Source organism: Ictidomys tridecemlineatus, chromosome 3 (assembly GCF_052094955.1).
Source record: "Ictidomys tridecemlineatus isolate mIctTri1 chromosome 3, mIctTri1.hap1, whole genome shotgun sequence".
Taxonomy (NCBI): domain Eukaryota; kingdom Metazoa; phylum Chordata; class Mammalia; order Rodentia; family Sciuridae; genus Ictidomys; species Ictidomys tridecemlineatus.
Window position 1 is genome coordinate 75,120,371 of NC_135479.1, and position 20,672 is coordinate 75,141,042.

Sequence of the window (20,672 nt, forward strand, 5' to 3'; positions counted from 1 at the left end):
TTATTGGCAACAAAGTCAACAAATGGAGGGGTGGGACCTAAGCAGGCCTGAGTCAATAGCAACACTTGGCCTCTAAGATATGATCCTATCCAAGGCCTGAAGGTGCAATTGCACCTCAGTGCTGGGTTCTAGTCAGGCAAGTTACACTATACACTATTACTCTGAATATATGAATGGCAGCAACTGGTAAGGGGATCATCATAGCAGATAAAAAACAATTTGGAAGGATCTAGCAAAGTAATGGGGAAACTTTTTTATTTTTTTAGGACACAACATCTTTGTTTGTATGTGGTGCTGAGGATTCAACCCGGGCAGCATGCATGCAAGGTGAGCGCGCCACCACTTGAGCCACATCCCCAGCCTAGTTGGAAACTTAATATTACACAAGTCTTGCCAGGCATGGTGGCTCAAGCTTATAATCCCAGTAGCTTGGGATGCTAAGAAAGGAGGATGGTGAGTTCAAAGTCAGCCTCAGCAATTTAGCAAGGCCCTAAGCAACTCAGTGAAACCCTGTTTCTAAATAAAATACAAAAAAGCGCTGGGGATGTGCTTAGTGGCTAAAAGCCTCTTAATGTCAAAAGAGGTTATGTGGGCCTAACACTTGGTGAGATCCCAAAGTCTGAATGTGAGTGGGGCCCATGTTTGTGAAGGTCATGTTCAACAAATTCTCAGAAGGGAGAGGCTTAATACTGGGATTAGGCAGTTGGCCTTGTCTGGGTGTCTTCCTCTTTTTTAAAGTAAGGACTTTTGCTGTAACAAAGTTTCAGAAAGGCCTTGTTGAATGTTCTGGCAGAAGGAAAAGCATAGACAGAAGAGAGGCATCCCACATAGGAAAAAATGGATTGCACAGGATGTAGACCAAAGGACAAAGAAGTTCAGATTTGTAGATTAAGCTCCTACCTATATGATAAAGAGGTTGTATGAAAAGTGCCCTTAGATGACACTGACAAAGAACAAACACACAATTCCATGTCATCCAGCACTTTATTAGTGGTAAAAATTGCCTTGGTGTAGGCAGAGAGGAGGAAGGGATAAACAAGCCCAGCGCCCTTCTATGGGGATTTTCCAGGAAATCAGGCGTTCCTCAATGCAGGTTTAGAGTAAACACCATCATGGATGAAATCCCCACAGAAAGCAGCTGGCAACTGCCAAGTCAGGAAAAGAGGAGTGTCCTAGGCATTGCTGGGCATCTGAGACAGCAGGGCTTCAATGTCAGGTTCTATGTCGATGGTCGGAAAGCGGCGGCTGTATCTGCGCACCGGCACACCGTCAGGGCCCACCAGGAACTTCTCAAAGTTCCAGGCAATATCATTGCGGCACACCGGAGACCAGATGATGTATTTGGGGTCGGTCATGAGTGCACTAGGGTCATCGCTGGGCACTGGCAGGGCCTTCCGCAGGAATGCGAAGAGTGGATGTGCGTTGGAGCCATTCACCTCGCACTTCTCGAAGAGGGGGAAATTGGGCTCGAACCCGCCACCGGGTCGGACGTACTTGAGGGAATTCAGAATCTCTTCGTTCTTCGCGTTCTCCTAAAGGGAGGCAAGGGCAGCTGGGACTCGGGCCGCGAGAAGTGAGCCCTTCAACCCCAAATGGGGAGTTTTTCGATGAATCACCAGGATGTTGCCCTCCTTGCAGCCGCAAGGAGCACCGGAAGGGAAGCCGGTGGCCCGCCTCTTCACGCAATGGGCCAAAGGCTACCAGGCCTGCGCCCCCAACAAAAACTGCATGCCCACCCTTAACCCACCCCATCCAGCGCACCTGATGTCCAAACTGGTTGCACGGGAAGCCGAGCACGACCAAGCCCCGGGGCCCGAGGCGCTTCTGTAGCTCGTTCATTTGGGTGTAGTCCCGAAGCGTGGTGCCTCAAAGAGAAGCCACATTCTCGATGAGCAGCACCTTGCCCCGCAGAGAGCCCAGACTCAAAGGCTCCCCGCCGGCCAGCGGGCGCGCGGAGAAGGTGTACACTGTGGACTGGGCCGCCATTGTCGCCAGCCTAGTGGCACACATGGAGTGGGTGTCAGGGAACTGAAAGAAATTTATCAGCACAGTTGGGGGACCCAGGCAGTGCCTTTTAACGGGTTACGGCGAGGTCACGTGACACCTACACTTTTCCGGCCCTCCAGCCGGCTCCAGATCTGACAGTCCCGCCTCATCCGGCCTCCGCCCTCCCCAAAGGCCTCGCCCCTCCCCATGACTGGGACTACCGGGAGGGTGCGGCCCAGCGGAATGCAGTCTTCACAAAAGCCAGGCAGAGGCTAGGGCATGTCTGGTCTGGCTCAAGCAACCCTGCACTAGGCTGGAGATGGCTGCCCGGGTTCCCGCCGGGAGCCCTCGAGGCCTGAGAGTTCATTCTCAAAATGTTCCTTAAATTGTGGAGTCCGGCCTGGCAGATTGGCTGCCGCCGTGGAAGCAGCTCATGCACAAACAGCCCTCCATCTTATGCCCTTGCAGTATGTGCCCTACTGTCGCCAGGTATACAGGTTGACTTGCAATGTTGGTGCAGTCTACAAGGGCTTCCAAGGCAAGTAGTTCTCCAATGAGGCTCTTTAATTTTAGGAAGGTCAAACTGGAGGAGGGGTGGGGCAGGGCTCCATTCTGTAAGACAGTTTTCACTTCCCAATATTGTAGGGCTTTCTGGGGGATACTCATATCCAGGCCTCTGATTTTCCTTCTACCTTTCTGCTACCAGTACAGTAACACCCTTAGTTTTTCTACTAACAAGTAGTGTCAAAACCTCTTGGGAGTGGAGCTCCCTGCTTAACAGCTCACTATGGCCAAGAAAATTCAGTGGCCCCTTCATGTCTCACTAGGCTCATTCCCACTCCACACATCCGTGCTTGGAAATTCAATGTGACACAGGATAATCATCTCCATGTTCTTGGAGAAGCCAGATTAGTGCTGAAAATGTGTGTGTGTGTGTGGGGGGGGGGGCTCTACCCCTTTCCAAACAAGCTGGTATTTTACACATACCCTGAAGGAACAAACCTCTCCAGGGTGAGCCAGGCCAGGAGGGCTGAGCCCATCCTCCTTTCCCAGCCCTGGAAAGAGCAAAACACACACCAGGATACAGGAAGTTTAGAAAACTGCCTTTATTCTATTAGTTGGAAAAATTAACTGGTACAGAAAAAAAGTTTAGTCAGCTGGAGAGAAGAGAAAAACCAAGTGCCACCCATGAGAACTGGTGGTTCCTCTGGGAGGGAACCTGGATACAGTGAGAAGAAAGGAGCATTGTGAATAAGAGCCAGACCCTGCAGTCTAGGTGAGAGGTTATGCCACCTTCAAGTGTCTAATTGTTTCAGGCATGAAACCAAATTCCTATTTACTTTACTTTGCTCAGCTCTGGAGAGGGGTACTGGGAAATGTGGGGTCAAAAAAGGGTGATATGGCCATCTTTTATCAGAGAAAGTGACAAAACGGGAATTTTAAAAATGAATTTTCCATCTGACTTTATTTCCAAATACACTTTCTTTTTTAAAAAACCAATACACTTTTCTGTGGGTTGACAAATATCAGTATTAGGAAATCCAATTATACAAAAAATACTACATCTAATCTGGGATAGATATATTTATTTTTGGTAACATACATTAAGTGGCACTAATTACACAGTAACTATAAGGTAACTAACAGAGTAACAGAACTGTAACTCTGCCACAGCTGCATGGACTTGGGCCTTTCTGGCTGAGTACACTTTCAAACAACTAAATGCCCACCCCAGAGCTATGCCAATGAAATCGGCTGAGGAGTAAAGCTCCAAAGTGATGACTCACCAGATTTCCTTGCAGCTGACAGATGATAGGCAGGACATGTTAGTTATAAAGTAGTTACAGCCTAATTCACAAAAGTTACCGTTTCTCTTTCTAGAAAGAAGCAAGAAGTTAAGAAATTCTTTGAATTAGCGCCTGATGTGTCAGGTGGAGTGCAGAGAGGGCTGTTAGAGCAGTGTCAGAAGAACTCTGGCAGGTCAGACAGGTTGGACATCATTATTAATCATGGTTTGGCTTCTAAATACTGGTAGCAAGATGACTTCTGATTTGTAATCTTAGGTAAATTATAGATAAATGAAAAAGGCCAGTAATCATATACTAAGATTAATAAACAGCACTTCAAAATTAACCGCATAAGGGCTGTGCTTGCAGCAAGGTTTCACAACACAAGGCACCCAGATTTTTTCTTCCCACGTCTGGCTTGCAGAGCAGCTCTCGTGGCCATTTCAAAAACCTCCCTCACTCCATCTTTGGTCTTTGCTGAACACTCCATGTACCCAAAGGCGCCAATCCTGTTTGCCATATCTCTGCCTTCTTCAGGTTTTACTGGCTCCTAGAAAGCAAAAAAGAATGTTTTCAGCAAATACTGTTAAATATACACAGTACAGAATATTTAAATTCAGCTAAAAGTTTTTTTTTGGGGGGGAGATAGGGTCTTGCTATGTTGTGAAGGCTGGTCTCAAACTCTTAAAAGACTCAAGTGATCCTCTGGATTTAGCCTCCTGAGAAACTGGGACTAACACTACACTGCATCAGAAACCCTTTTGTTGTTAAAACTGCCAAACTTCCAGATTTAAACTTGTTTTATGAAAATTCTGGAATTGGTATGCAGTACTTACTCTTTCACCCCACCCCCAAAATAAAATCTCTATTAAGCACATTCTTCTCTGGAAAGTGAGATAAAGAGGGAAGAGATCAAGGGAGTCCTGGAAGATTAAGGAAGGAATCCGGGACAAGCCCTTGGGTCTTCCTGTAATTAGCTTTACAGAGGACCAATGTCCATGGACAGAAATAGGGCCTGCCCTTGATTTTCAGGTAGTAAAACCTCAGTGGCTTTCTTGGGTTGAAGAGACTGACAGTATTTCTATAGTGTAGAAGTTCTACCATTAGGCCATCTGGCTTCTGAGAGGCTGAGATGTCACCACCACCACCATTACTTCATTATAAAGACATTAGGTTAGGGGCTGGGGTTGTCACCTAGCATGTGCAAGGCCCTAGGTTCAATCCTCAGCACCACATATAAATAAATAAAATAAAGGTATTGTGTCCAACTACAACTAAAAAAAAAAAAAAGAAAAAGGGCTGGGGATGTGGCTCAAGCGGTAGCGCTCGCCTGGTATGCGTGCGACCCGGGTTCGATCCTCAGCACCACATACCAACAAAGATGTTGTGTCCACCGAGAACTGAAAAATAAATATTAAAAATTCTCTCTCTCTCTCCTCTCTCACTCTCTCTTTAAAAAAAAAAAAAAAAAAAAATTAGGCTTTCTGTTTGGACTTCTTGCCTTCAGGATTTCCTTATCCTTCAGTTGCCACTAAGTTATCTTTGGCCTCACACAAACCTAGGTAATAACTAAAAAGGGAAATCAAGAGCCTGAGGGGCTGGGATGTGGCTCAAGTGGTAGCGTGCTTGCCTAGCATGTGTGCGGCCCAGGGTTCGATCCTCAGCATCACAAACAAACAAGGATGTTGTATCCGCCGAAGAACTAAAAAATAATAAAAAAAAATTCTCTCTTTAAAAATAAATAAATAAATAAAAAAAGCCTGACAAAGGTCTTATATTTGAGGCATTGGGTACTGTTGGAATGTTGTTTTCTTCCCTCAGGGGCACAAGCTCCTCAAAATAGAGATTCCATGCTGGGCATGATAATGCACACCTGAAATCCCAGAAATTTGGGAAGCTGAAATGGTAAGAACTCAAGTTTGAGACCAGCCTAAACCATTTAGCAAGGCCTCAAGCAGTAACTTGGTGAGATCATGTCTCAAAAATCAATAAAAAATAAAGCCTTGGGGAGGTAGCTTAGTAGTTAAACACCCTGGGTTCAATCCCTAGTACCAAAAAAAAAAAAAAAAAAAAAGACATTCCAAGGATGGAGGATGTAGCTCTGCAGCAGAATGCTTGGTGAGCACTGCAAGAGAAAGGGGAGAGACACATTTCATTTCACAAGACTTTCTCAGGGTTCTTCTATGCAGGCACCAGTCAATGAAGTCCAAATAGATAGAGAAGGATTTCTGGGTCTCTCTAAACAACTTTATTTGAGGGTTTCTGCTAGGTGCCCAAGTATAGGAAGACAAAACCCTATCCTAGAACATGCCTGCTTCATCTTGGCTAACTCCCGCCTTGTGTGCTCATCATTCCGAAGATCCTTCTTATTCCCAACCAGGATGATGGGTACATTGGGGCAGAAATGCTTGACTTCTGGAGTCCATTTTTCTGGGATGTTTTCTGAAAGAAAAATGCACAGAATTTGGGGATACAAATTCCATCTTGAAGAATCTCCAAAAGCCCTAAATTGTACAGATACTTCCTTTGAGAAGTATTTTGAACACACACCTACTAGTTTATAAACCACTTGCTTCACATGCACAAGGCCATGGATTCAATTCTTAGCAGCGCACGCGCACACACACACACACACACTCAAAAAGTGTTGCATTCCTCTGCAGGTGGAGCCCAAGTAAGGACACTGGAGGAGCAAAAGATCCAAAACAGGTTGGTGTCACATGGTATGACTTGTCCCTGAGAGAGAGATCCTCACTGGCCATGCCTATCATTGCTAGCAGATGAATTCAGACCCCAGCTTATAGAAGGTTTCCCCATTCTGGGGTTCTAACTGGCCCAGTTCTATTTTGCTCACATGCTCAAAGCATAACCTCCACCCCACAGATTTACTGGTATTTCAAGTGACCCAAGAATGACATTGGCAATACTGGGAATTAAACTCAGAACCCTGCACTTGATAGGAAGTGCTCTACTATTAAGCTACATCCCCAGCCCTTTTTATTTTTTATATTTCTTTGAGAGAGGGTCTCACTATTTTTTTTTGACCAGGCTGGTCTCAAATTGTGGTTCTCTTCCCTCAACCTCCCAAGCACCTGGAATGTGCTACCATACCCAGGTATGAAAAATGACTGAAAATAACAACAACAACAAAATAATAATAACTATAATACTAGCTGTAATTTCTTTCCAAAACTGTATCATTCTAATTTAAAAAGGTTGTACAAGGATGGGGCTGTGGCGCAATGGAAGAGCACTTGCCTGGCACGTGTGAGGTGCTGGGTTCAGTTCTCAGCACCGCAATTAAATAAGTAAGTAAATAAATAAAGATCCACTGACAACTAAAAATATATTTAAAAAAAAAAAGGTTGTATATACTTTATGATGGATGAAGGGTCTAAGTTTAACCTCCTATGCCACCTTAGTCATCTCAGTGTTAAGGATAATTTTAAAATTGAGATGACACTAATAATTACCATATATAAGGTTACTTTGAGTCAATACATATCATGTTCTTAGTATGATAATCATTCAAAGTGTACCTACTGTTATCAGAGACTATTTTAAAAATAAACTATTTACTCTCTGATTTCCAAGACAAAATTACCAAAAGGAAAGAGCTATTTAGAAAAATGGAAAGATGCTATGTCTTCTGGACTTCTGGATGAAAGACTGTAAGGTAGAGAAGTAACACAAGTGAGGGCAGAAAAATCTCATAAACCAATGCTCCATTTTTCAGCATTCAAGATAGATGTTCAATTGCTTCCTTTGCTACAGGAACTACAGAGTCAATTATATTATAAATGTAATAACTTGAAATTCAAAGCCTTATTGTTGAACAAAGAGATTCCCAAAGAACTGTAGCATCCCAGCTTTTAGAGCAATAATGAGAAAAGGGCCAGCACATCTAACGTGAAACCAAATAGTTTCTGGATGAACCCTATTCTCATTCCTGCATCTGTGGTCAGTTAAGGTGCCATAGTGATACCTTTAAAAGGTGAGATTACATCACTTCCTTAATTCAACCTTTTTGGGTTTTTTTGGCGGGGGACAGATGGGGTGAGTGTGTACCAGGGATTGAAACTAGAGGTGCTTAACCACTAAGCAACATCCCTGACCTTTTTTTTTTTTTTTTTTTAAACTTTGAAACAAGGTCTTGCTAAGTTGCTGGTGCTGCCCTCAAACATGTGATCCTCCTGCCTCAACCACTTTAACCACTGGAATTACAGGCATGTGCCACCAGGCCCAGCTTCCCACCTTACTCTTGATGAAAGGAGAGGTCTTTACCCTTAGCCCCATCTCCTCTGCTATAGCAGTACTGTATTCCTTCCTTCCTCCTCCTGTCTCATGTCTTGGTGACTCTGTGCCTGTTTTCCCCTCTATCTAGAAAGTCGGTTTGTTGGATATCTATATGAGCCTCCTTCAACTCCTGCTTCTCAAAAGCATAGAACAATGAATTATAAAAATTTTTCTACTAATGTGACTTTTCTTCCTGTTGTGGTCTTCCATTGAAAAGACAAACCTTCTTTCCATATTCTAAATAGTGTCTGTCTTTTAGTTATTTGTCTTGAAGTAGGTGAGTGAATAGTTTATTCTTTCAATCTCTGTTTAAAGGTCATCTTTTTAGTGTTATTGCAATTGATCATCCTTTTAAAATAGCAGATCACCATGGTCCAACACTATCAAATCTTTTTTTAATTTATTTTTTAGTTGTAGTTAGACCCAATATACAATTTTATTGTTCATGTGGGGCTGAGAACCGAACCCAGGGACTCACACATGCTAGGCAAGCACTTTACCGCTGAGCCACAACCCCAGCCCCTCAATGTGTTTTGTAATGTTTTATTTTATACTTAGAATTTTTTTTGGTACCAAGGGTTGGTTGAACTCAGGGGCACTTTAACCACTGAGTGATATCCTCATCCTCCTTAATTTAAAAAAAGAGTCTTGCTAAGGTGTTAAGATTGGCCTCAAACTTGCAAATATTCTATTCTCAGCCTTCCTCCACTGGGAGGACTGTGTCCACTGAAACCAGCTTGTTGTCCTTTCTTCTTCTTCTTTTTTGGTACTAGGGCCAAACTGCAGAGGTTAGCTTTGAACTCAAGAACTTCCTGGCTCAGCCTTCCAAGTCCATGGGATTAGCCTGGCCACTTGTTCCCCCCTTTGTCTTTTTTGTTTTCCCTTCTGTATAAATTCTATTAGTAGATCAATAATTACTTGTTAAATATATGAAATTATATCCTGCTCCTGGAATTTTGGGCACATAAAATTAGAATGAATTCTGCACCCCTCCCCCTAATTTTTTGAGGGGCACGGTACCAGGGATTGAACTCAGGGACACTCAACCACTGAGCCACATTCCCAATCCTATTTTGTATTTTATTTAGAGACAGAGTCTCACTGAGTTGCTTACAGACATACGTGTGCCACCGTGCCCAGCTGAATTGCCCTTTTGATGAATAATTTTCAAACTTTTTAACCTTTACTTCAGTATGTCAATCCCCTATAACCAATCCCCCCCACCCCCAACAGAAATCTGATCATATCAGGTCAAATCACTTTATACTTCTAGATGGCCTTTGAGAATCCTAGAAAGCCAGACAAAAGGAATCTTTTTTTTTTTTTTTTTTTAAAAAAGAGAGAGAGAGAGAGAGAGAGAGACAGACAGACAGACAGACAGACGGGGAGAGAGGGGGAGGTTTTAATATTTTTTTTTTTTTTAGTTTTCGGCAGACACAACGTCTTTATTTTTATGTGGTGCTGAGGATGGAACCCGGGCCGAATGCATGCCAGGCGAGCGCGCTACCGCTTGAGCCACATCCCCAGCCCGAGCCATTTATTTTTTAATTGTAGTTAGACACAATGCCTTTTATTTTATTTATTTGGATGTAGCTTAGTTGGTAGAGTGCTTGCTGGCATTCAATTCCCAGCACCAAAAAAGAAAAACAAAACAAACCAACCCCCCAAATTCCTTAACTTTATTTATTTTTATGTGGTGCTGAGGATCAAACACAGGGCCTCACACGTGAATGCTGCACTACTGAGCCAAAACCCCAGCCCCCACAGTCTTATTTTTTGTTCTTTAGAGACAGGGTCTCACTGAGTTGTTTGGTGCCTCGATTTCTGCTAAGGATGGCTTTGAACTAATGTGGTCCTCCTGCCGCAACCTCCTGATCCACTGGAATTACAGGTGTGTGCCACTATGCCAGGCATCCCCAGCCTTTTTATTTTGGACACAGTATTGATAAGTAGTTGAGGCTGGTGTCAAACTTTGGATACTTCTGTCTCAACCTCCGGAGTTATGAGGATTATAGGCATGTACCACTGCCACAGAGACAGAAGAGGAACAATATTTTGTTCTGAAGGTAGTTTGTCCTTAAAGAATTATATTCTGGATGATGAGAACCCAAAGTCGTCCTCATTCCCATAGCATTTAGTTTAAGATCTAAATGCTATGGGAATGTGTTTGAGATGCCAAATAACTCCATGTTCTATATGATCTAAAGCTCTGCCTCCAGTCTCCAGGGTCTTTTTGCAGTCCCTGAAAGGAAGCCAGGTTAGTCTATAAACCAAATTAGGTCAGGTGTGGTGATGTACACCTGTAAACTCACTGACTTGAGATGCTGAGGCAGGAGAACTGCAAGTATGAAGCCAGTCTGGGTTTTAGTGAGACCTTGTCTCTAAATAAAAAAGAGCTAGGCAAGGTGGTACACACCTGTAATCCCAGAGGCTTGGGAGGCTGAGGAAGGATGATTGTGAGTTCAAAGCCAACCTCAGTAAGACCCCTATAAAAAAAGGGCTGGGGATGTGGCTCAGTGGTATAGTATCTCTGGTTCACTCTCCTGTACCACCAAACCAAAACAACCACAAAACTAAAAATGAAACTGCTGAAAATGACCTAAATGGACCAATGGCAGAAGGGACTACCTGCTGTTTCTCAGTCCTGGCAGACACTGCCTAAGGGACTCAATTCATGACCTTGAACAAGTGGCTCAATGTCTTAAATGACCTAGTATTATCATTAAAGTGGGGACAATAATGACAAAAGCACAATCATCCTAACCATAAGTACTCAAGCAACCAGCAGGCCTCAAAAACCTGTTTGCGTTAATAATCCCAATATCCCTAGGCCTACCTGCTGCCTTGTCATGATAATGCTGTAGCACCAAGTTAAAATATCACAGAATTTTTAGTACAAACTAAAAGCAAATTTTTCAGTTTTGGTTCACAGCATGAAGCCAGTATTACTTAGACTTTTTCTAAAGTATAAAAGCTTTTTCTGAAGTATGTGGCCACCTGTGCTAGTGAAGTGAAGTCTCTTATTACCAACTAAGATAATTAAGGGCAAAGATAGAGCTTTTAGGAAAGAAACAGACATGGCTTTAAAAAAGAAAGAGCATATCGGGCGCATGCCTGTAATCCCAGTGACTTGGGAGGCTGAGGCATAAGGATGGTAAGCAAGTTCAAGACAAGCCTCAGCAATTCATTAAGGCCCTATGCAAGTTAGCGAGATCCTGTCTCAAAATTAAAAACTAAAATGGACTGGATATGTAACTCAGTGGGTTCAAGACCCACATGGGTTCAAGCTCCAGTACCAAAAAAAAAAAAGAAAGAAAAAGCAAAGTTAGCAGCCACGATATTGAGATGTTAGCAGGCAAAGGATTAAATAGGAAGCACTGATAAAACAACAGAGGCAACCAAAAATCTTCTCCAAATTTTAGATGGATACAATAGTAGTAGGGCTAGGGGTGGTGATCAGTGGTAGAGCACTTGCCTAGCATGTGCTAGGCTCTGGATCCCATGCAACCCCCAGAATTGTAAAGGAAGGAAAAAAAAAAATGCACAATACCTATCGGAGACCTAGGCTGAAAAAGGACTCATAACCCCAACCTCTATAGTGCCAAGGCTCCAGGTTTCTGGCCATGATGACTCCATTCCTCTGCAGTTCATGTCTGCTTTTCAGCAACTTGATGCCCAGAAAAAAACTGAAAAAAAAGAGATGCCTGCCACATAAACGGGTAGTGACAAATATTAAGCTGCAGAATCACTCACCTAAACTATCAGGGCTGTCAATGGAGAAACACATCAGTATAACATCAGTGTCTGGGTAGGAGAGGGGCCTCAGGCGATCATAATCTTCCTGCCCAGCCGTGTCCCACAAAGCCAACTCTACCTGTGATAGGAAAAACAACCACAGGAATGCAAAGTTAATCCCACTACCTATTTTAAGAAAAAATAATGTTTATCACAGTACATTTGAACATATCATTCCAAATAATAAAATACAGAAGTATTCATTTTATGAGACTTAAAATCAAATGTAAAGGACATGTTTAAATAAAGTGGCACAATTCAAAATGTCTGATCAAAATACCTTTGTAGCTTATAAGTATTTTATTATATAACATTATAGAAGGAAACAAAGTGGGTAGACAGGAAATCAAACTGTAAATAATATTTCACCAGGTTAACAAAGAACACAGGAAAACCACCAGAGTAACTTTTCTTAATACACATTCATTCAAACCATTTTCTTATTTCATGTCACATCCTTACTCTCCCCCAGTGTGGAAACACTGAAACAAGTGTGTATTTGAGTTTGTAAGAAAAGATACAAAGCCAGGTGTGGTAGCATATGTCTGTAATCTTAGGGACTTAGGAGGCTAAGGCAGCATAATCCTGAATTTGAGGCCAGCCTTGGCAACTCAAAAAAAAATAAAAAGGGGCTAGGATGTAGCTCAGTAGCAGAGCAAACAACAACAACAACAAAAGCCATAAACAAACAAACAAACAAAAAAACCCCACAAAACCATACCACCACCAACATACCTAGTGTTAGGTAAGAGCTGAAATCACAGGAAAGGTCTATGGCTCTGCCTTTATTGTTCAAGAAATGGCTGAATGAGTGTATCACATAAGGTAGGGAAGTACTCCTTTCACATTTGGTAATATGCTCTCCCTCCCATAGTAGGGTGATGTCTGGGCTCTGAACAAAGGTCTCCTTTCACACTGTTCAGCAATGCAGCCAGTTCTATCACCTCTTCCAGAAGTAGATTTGATATTTAATACTCTGCTCACTGGCTCATTGAGGCCCCAGGGGTTTCGCTGGTGTATGTTCAGGCATAGTGGCACATGCCTCTAATCCCAGGGGCTCAGGAGGCTGAGGCAGGAGGATTACAAGTGTTTATTTCTGGTCTTGCCCCTTATTTCCTCACTTACCATCTTGCCTTGTTGCCCCCTTCTATAACTCCCTCAATTTGATGCTTCCAAACACTTGAAAGTTTTTGGTTAAATCTCTAATACTAATGCTTGAAACACCTTTCTTTTCTTAGGTTTTTGCAGCACAAATTTCACTTTGTAAACGTTTCTTACTTAAAGTTGATGGCTAATGATCTCTTCCAACTACAACCTCTGCCATAGGGTATATCACTCAGAATCTCTACAATGTCTACTGAATCACTGTCATGTATAATATCAGTTTGATATATACTAATACCTAATCTTTACAACTTTTCTGATTTCAGAATGGTAGAGCACCTTCACTCCCTGCCAAATACCATTCTCCTGCCACATTCATATCCCATGGGTGTTCAGTCAGAAACATCCAACCTTGACTGGCTCCTAATAAATGCTTTCAGGGTACAGTGTCTGTCTCTTATCAGCAGTGGCCTTTCTGTTTTCAGCAGGCCTGTTCCTGGGACCAAGAGCATCTATCATCTTGCATGGCTCCCTAGACTCTATAATGAATACTGTTGCATGAACATACCTAGGCAGCTCCCTCTCCTATGTGGGGGCTCCTAAAGTGTTCCAAGTAGGCAGCTAACCTATGATACCTTTCTCCAAATCCAACCACCCTTATTTTAGGGGTCTCATCTTGAGTAAGAGACTCCTTGTCTTACTGTCATCAGTCATGTTCAAAGCTGGCAACACAAGAAAGATAATCATAAACCACCCTTCAAGGTTTCAAGTCAAGGTCCCTGAAGTCCTATGGGCAAGATCCTAGTTATTCTAAGATGCCCAGGAATGCATGATGCTTCAAAAAGGACAAGAGGTGTTGGGGCCCCAAAATATACATTCTGCCCAGATGGGAAACAAATTTCTTTTTCTTTTTTTTTTTTTTTGGGGGGGGGAGTGGTGGCAACAAGGGACTGAACCCAGGGATCACTTAACCACTGAGCCACATCCCCAGCCCTTTTTATTTTGAGATAAGGTCTCACTAAGTTGCAAACTCATTGCTAAGTTGCTGAGACCGGATTTGAACCTGCAATACTCCTGCCTCAGCCTTCTAAACCATGGAGATGACAGGCCATGTGCTACCATGCGTGGTGGAAAACACTTCTAACTGATGGTTATGAATCCAGAGCAAATCTCTGGAGGGAACATCAAAGGAAAACCATTAATATATACTCATTAGGTTTTGGGGAAATAAGCTACACAAATACCAACCTGACCTTGCTTCTTTCAAGTCGGTGGATCATTTTATATATAATCTCAGATAAGATTACTTATCTTATGTGATAGCACATAAGATTTTAGCACACTTTCACTCTCACTCAGTTTGTCACAAATGTGAACTTTGGTTCAATCCCTAGTACCAAAGTTCTGTTAGGGTAGAATTTCTTATATTCTTTTTTTCATTCTTTGCCCAGAAAGGCACCTTAGGGGTTCGCTCTTACTAACATGAGTAGGATTCAGAGAACACTTTTCATTTTGATTAAAAAAAAAAAAAAAAAAAAAAAAAAAAAAAAAAAACTACAGGGGCTGGGGATGTGGCTCAAGCGGTAGCGCGCTCGCCTGGCAGGTGTGCGGCCCGGGTTCGATCCTCAGCACCACATACCAACAAAGATGCTGTGTCCGCCGAGAACTAAAAAAATAAATATTAAAAAAAAAAATTCTCTCTCTCTCTCCTCTCTCACTCTCTCTTAAAAAAAAAAAAAAGAAAGAAAAAAGAAAAAAACTACAAACTGTAAAAGATTTTTGGGCTGGGACCAGGGGTGCAACCTGTAATCCCAGCAACTGAGGAGGTGAGGTCCTAAAGTAGTTTAGTAAGACCCTGTCTAAGAAAGAAGGAAGGACTGGGGATATAGCTCAGTCATAAAGAATACCTGGGTTCAATCTCCAGTATTGGGAGGGTGATGGCTGAGTTTTGAGTACAGTATAGTTTAGCCCAATTCTGATTTTTTTTTTTTTTTTTTTTACCATCCATAGGTGCTGGATTTGTTGTCTCTGTTCAGCAAAGAATTGAAGAACAGGACACAGAGATAGTAAGCAAGCAGGTTTACTGCAAAAGGGACAGAGACAAACTTCTCCAAAGAGAAGGGGCACAGAGCCAAGAGTCTGCTGGAGGAATTTTGGCTTGTTCTTTAATGGCCCCTGAAATTTTCTCCTTTCCTTATCTCTTCCCTGTCCATACTCTCCTCACTATTATTGATTAGTACGTCCATGCACCTGTTTTCTTTTCTTTTTTTTTAATGAATTCCCCATTTAGGGGCACTCCCCACTTAAGAATACAAAAGTGTTCTATTGGGTCCCCTGCTTATGTCCGTGAGCACTTTCATCAACCAGGAAGAGGGAAAACCTTCTCCACAGGTTGGAGCTGGGGCTGAAGCTGAGCAGTAGCACACTTGCCTGGCATGTGTGAGGCACTGGGTTCAATTCTTAGCACCACATACAAAAATAAATAAAGGTCTATCTTTATTTATTTTTTAAGTAAATAAAGACCTCCATGCTCCTTGGTTCTGGTCCTGCCCCTGACCTTCCACTCACCTTTTTGTCTTGCTGCCTAAGCCCTTCTATATCTCCCTCACTTTGATGATTCCAAACACTTCAATTACTTCACAGAACCTTGATATCACCTAAGCCATTTTACAAATGATAGAGGACCACTGAACTAATAGGAAACCCTATAATGATAACTCTCTGGAATTACAAGCAGCTGGCCTAACCCACTTTTCACACATGATGCCACAAGGAAGGGATAGGTGATTCTGGGGCAGAAAGGAATGGTAGGTAAAGGAGGCAAGTAAGAAAGGAAATAGAATTATGGAAGCTAATGTATTATGCACATGGCCAAGAGGACTAAACATGTTGTTCTAATTTTCTTTTTATCCAGTTGACCCATTTGCTGGGAGTTTCATTCCTTTTCAGAATATGTATAGGAGACTTTAAGGCTGTCATATCATCAGCATGGAGCCTGAGGAGACCTAGGCAACTTCAGAAGGAGGGCCACTGGAAAAGCTAAACCAGAAAACAGGCAGAGGAAGAGCAAGAGGAACCTGAAGCAGCAGCTTGTAGCGAGAAACAGGTGATGCTGCGTCCCGCTGTGCTTCCGATCCCTGATGTCCACAACCTGCTCAGTGCCTACTGCAAGGTTGGGCACATTTTCTTCCAGGCTGAGGACCAGTTTGTGATATAAAAGAAGGCGGCGGCCATAGACTCTGGAGGAAAAAAAGCAATCCAAGTACAGCAAGGACTATACCAAGGGCTGGACGGCGTTCAGTGATAAGCGACAAGCGCCTGGCCAAGAGGGTAACAGCCAGTCTGCACAATACTTCCATGGGTACCTGCAGACGCAGCAGCTTCCTTTATGACCTGTGGAACCTCAAGTATCTGCACCATTTTACTTGGTCCCACTTCAGTGAATACCTTGCCTTTGAGAAGGCAGCAGAAGAGGTCAAGCATGAGAAAGACTTCGAAGTGTAGAGCGGGAAGAGCACTTCCTTGCTGCTCATGGGGATCCTACCTGCCCATGCTGTTCCTGGGCCGTTTGTCCAGTGTCCTATGGCACCAGGAGCTAAAGGTTCAGAAAGCAGCTCGTCCAGGAGGGCGCAAAACAGCTTGCTGGGCTACAGCCCAGGACCAGCTCCACTCCAACTGAGGGCTCCTTGCCAGAATCTTTGGAGCCCCTCCACCCTCAGAGAGTAAAGAGGAACCTTCTCAGACAAGGGACTCATGAGGGATAGGGAGGCCCCTTTCACCTCCTATCGCTGCTCACCTGTCTACTTCATGCTGGAATGATACTGACACCCAAGCAAACATTTTCAGCCTGTTTCTGAGAGCAGGAATCTCTGGTGAAGCCCAGGCATGGAAGTTCTGTGAGCCTTCCCTCCTCTTGCCCAACTCCTGTAATTGCCTGGCTCAGGCACTTTATTCATATTAGCATGATTATGACTATTGCAGATGTCTGGTTAGTCTTGCTTGACTTGGTAGCCTGCTTCTTGCTTAGTAGAATCCCTTAAAAATGCCATTTTCATGGGCTGGGGTTGTGGCTCAGTGGTACAGTGCTCACCTAGAATGCATGAGGAACTGGGTTCAATCCTCAGCACCACATAGAAATAAGGTAAAGATATTGTGTCCAGGGCTTAGGATGTGGCTCAAGTGGTATAGCACTCGCCTGGCGTGTGTGCGGCCCGGGTTCAATCCTCAGCGCCACATACAAAGGTGTTGTGTCCACCGAAAACTAAAAAAATGAATATTAAAAAAATTCTCTCTTAAAAAAAAAAAAAAAAGATATTGTGTCCACCTAAAACTAAAAGATACTAAAAAAAAAAAAAAAAAAAAAAAAAAAAGCCCCTTTCTTGGCCCCAGGAATTGCCTTTATTTGCAGCTAGAGTAGAAATGGATGGTACTGAATACAGATAAAGAAGCAACATCATTTTATTTAGAAATAGACATAATAATTAATGGGTTGGGAATGGACTGGGAACCTCCTTCCAAATGCATTTATAGGGGAAAAAATGCTTTTAGTTTTAAGGGTTATAGTCATTCAGCAGATTTCAATTTTCATCTTGTGTTACATTCATTGACCTTCACTCCATCTCCTTGTCTCATAGCCTTTCTTTTTTTCCCCTTCCTATTTAGTTCCTTAGCCCAAAACATTTATCTAGTACATTTATTAAACCACAGTGAGAAACAGTAACAATGGGTGATAATGACCTTGGTGGTTAAGAGTCTTACAGATCACAGAATAAGATAGTTGAGCATCATGGTAGAAACATATAAGAAACAGAGTTGGGGCCAAAGCAGGACATGCAGTGTTTTCAGTGTGGACCTGATTCCTGATCACCGGCAGCAGAAGTCTTCAAGTCTCCCAAGGTCATTGCAAACTGGGAAAATGGCACAGTAGAAGTCTGAACAAGTCTGGTTTGCTCCTATGCTTCAAACTGCTTCACAGATGGAGAGTTGGGGCAAACCACTGTAAAAGGCAGATGCTTGGAAGGAAGTTGGAAACAAAGATCCCTCAAGCACTTACATGTGTGTTAAAGCTGTAAGGGATTCACAAATACATGCAGAGCAGTCCTGATTGCTTCAAAGAGTCAGGATGAATCATCAGAATGAACTGAAAATCTGGGAGTCACAATAAACTGAAGTCTATGCCCAGTCTCAGATTAAAACATCATAATCCAGCAGGAAGTGCTTGTTGAATGTGATTATAATTTGGTTTTGCTTGTGCTATTTCTTTAGTTTCTTGGTAACCTCCCCCATCCCATTAATGTAATTATCCATGTTTTTTGGAGTGGAGTGGATTCATCCACTTCTTTAGCTGTAAAATAGACATATTGTGATCTTTTAAAAAAGCGAATACGTATAGGAGGTCAAATTATTTTGACAATAAGAGGGAGTAGAAGATGAATTCTATAAGACCTATGTCCTACTCTTGTTATAGGGCTTCTAGGTCAGACATGGGGAACACTAGCCTTGTTATCAATGACTGGAAATCAAAACAACTGTAGCAGGCTCTTTTATGTTAAAGTCAAGAAACAAAACAAAAAATGCTGCATGTGGTGGCATACACCTGTAATCCAACTACTTGGGAGGCTGAGGCAGGAGTGTCACAAGTCTGAGGCTGCTTGGGCAATTTAGCAAGACTGTCTCAAAATATTAAAAAAATTTAAAAAAGCTCTCTCACTGGCAGAGAGCTTGCCTAGTAGGTGTGAGGTCTTGGGTTTAATGCCTAGTACTGTTAAATATGTTCATCTGATTATTATCTATTTTGTAACTAAATTTCAAATATAAATAAACTTAAGAAGAAATCTTATACTAAGGCTGCCCCAATGTAAAATATACACAAATGTATAAAGTCTGGACAAGAACAGTTTAAAAATGAATGAAGTTGGTAGGGTGTGATGAAGCACACCTGTATTCCTGTATGCAGGAGGACTGCAAGTTTGAGGCAAGCTCTGGCAACTTAGTTAGACCCTGTCTGAAAATAAGAGAGACCAACACTCTAGGTTCAATCCCAAGTATGGCAAAACAAGAAAAAAGTGGACTAAAATGACATGATGAGAATGGATGACATTTTTGTTATATCTTGTATTTTTTAAAAATATATATCTTGTATCCAAAGATACAAAAAGGTGTAATTCTCTACAGGCTCTTTGAACAGCCTAATATGCAGAATGACATCAGATATTATGGAAGTGTACTCACCTGCTTTCCATCCACTTCAATATCTGCCACATAGTTCTCAAACACTGTAGGCACATATACTTCTGGGAACTGGTCCTTGCTGAAAACTATGAGCAAGCATGTCTTGCCACATGCTCCATCACCAACAATCACCAATTTCTTCCTGATGGCAGCCATAGCTTAAACACAAAACAAAGGTGTTATTTAGAATACATAAGAATTTACGGCACACATATTTGTGGCCATGGGGCACAAGCCTCAGCATACACAAAGTTCTAATACAATGTTCCACTTGGCACCAAAAGACTAAACACAAAACAAGGAGGTCTATTCCTTCCACTTCTATCCAACATAATATACAAGGTTCTGGCTAGGACAATTAGGTATGAACATGAAATAAAAGGCAACCAGATTATAAAGGAATAAGTAAAACTGTCTGATTCATACATGGTGTGACCTTAGCAGGGTGCAGTGGCACAAACCTGTGATCCCAGAGCTGGGGAGGCTGAGGACCTAAGTAACTCAGTGAGACCCTGTCTCTAAATAAAATAACAAAATAGGGCTGAGGGTGTGGCTCAGTGGTAGAATACCCCTAAATTCAATCCCTGGTACCAAAAATATATATATATTATCCTATACATGGAAGTCCTAAGAAATCCATTAAAATTTTTTTTAGAATATATAAATTCAGCAACACTATGATACAAAATCAACATAAAAAAATCAGTATATTTATACTCTAACAATGAACACTCTAACAATGAATAATCTGAAAATGAAATATAAAAAATTCATTCATAACATCATTCAGAAAGAATAGTAATAAAATTAACTAAAATAGTATAAAACTTAAAGATTCTGAAAAACCATAAAATATTACTAACTATAGCTAAATGAATGAAAAAAGTCATGAATTGAAAGACAACACTGTTAAACAGTAATATCTTCCAAGTTAATCCATTGATTCAACATAATCCCTATCAAAATATCAGCTGGCTGGGGCTGGGGATGTGGCTCAAGCGGTAGCGCGCTCGCCTGGCATGCGTGCGGCCCGGGTTCGATCCTCAGCACCACATACCAACAAAGATGTTGTGTCCGCCGAGAACTAGAAAAAATAAATACTAAAAAAAATTAAAAAAAAAAAAAAAAAAAATATCAGCTGGCTTCTTTGCAGAAACCGATAAACCAGTCAGAAAATTCACCTGGAAAGTTATGAACCTAGAATAGTCAAAATAATCTTGAAAAAGAACAAAGTTGTAGTGTGCATGCAACTTTGAGTCTCTTTTCAAAACTGAGAGAACTCCATAATGTTCTTACTACATTCCTTAGAACATATCTTCACCATTGAGTGAAATGGTCAGGGCTAATGCAGAGCAGATTGGTTTGTGCCCAAAGTCAAACAACCATCTAGGTGCAATGGTGCATGCCTGTCATCTCAGCTATTTGGGAGGCTGAGGCAGCAGGATCACAAGTTTGAGGTCAGTCTGGGCAATT

At 42.2% G+C, this 20,672-nt stretch overlaps 2 protein-coding genes and 1 pseudogene across 4 annotated transcripts in view; 1 reads left to right on the forward strand and 2 right to left on the reverse strand.

Moving 5' to 3' along the window:
• Positions 1–965: 965 nt before the first annotated feature.
• Gpx1 (glutathione peroxidase 1) lies at positions 966–2,116 on the reverse strand. Its single transcript, XM_005326915.5, has 2 exons — positions 1,762–2,116; positions 966–1,532 (listed from the first exon to the last, which is right to left on the reverse strand). The coding sequence occupies exons 1-2, from the start codon at positions 2,008–2,010 to the stop codon at positions 1,173–1,175; spliced, it is 609 nt and encodes a 202-aa protein (XP_005326972.3). The 5' UTR covers positions 2,011–2,116; the 3' UTR covers positions 966–1,172.
• Positions 2,117–3,077: 961 nt separating this feature from the next.
• The window catches only part of Rhoa (ras homolog family member A), a 45,603-nt gene continuing 28,008 nt past the window's right edge, over positions 3,078–20,672 (reverse strand). For all 3 annotated transcript variants that reach the window (XM_040269706.2, XM_040269705.2, XM_005326918.5), the window contains 4 exons: positions 19,200–19,357; positions 11,823–11,943; positions 6,085–6,215; positions 3,078–4,323 (listed from right to left, as the gene is read on the reverse strand). In XM_040269706.2, coding sequence (XP_040125640.1) covers positions 4,150–4,323; positions 6,085–6,215; positions 11,823–11,943; positions 19,200–19,355 — 582 coding nt within the window. In that variant the 5' untranslated portion in view covers positions 19,356–19,357 and the 3' untranslated portion in view covers positions 3,078–4,149. The remainder of the gene's footprint in view (positions 4,324–6,084; positions 6,216–11,822; positions 11,944–19,199; positions 19,358–20,672) is intronic.
• Positions 15,309–17,637, forward strand: LOC110598332 (activator of basal transcription 1 pseudogene; annotated as a pseudogene).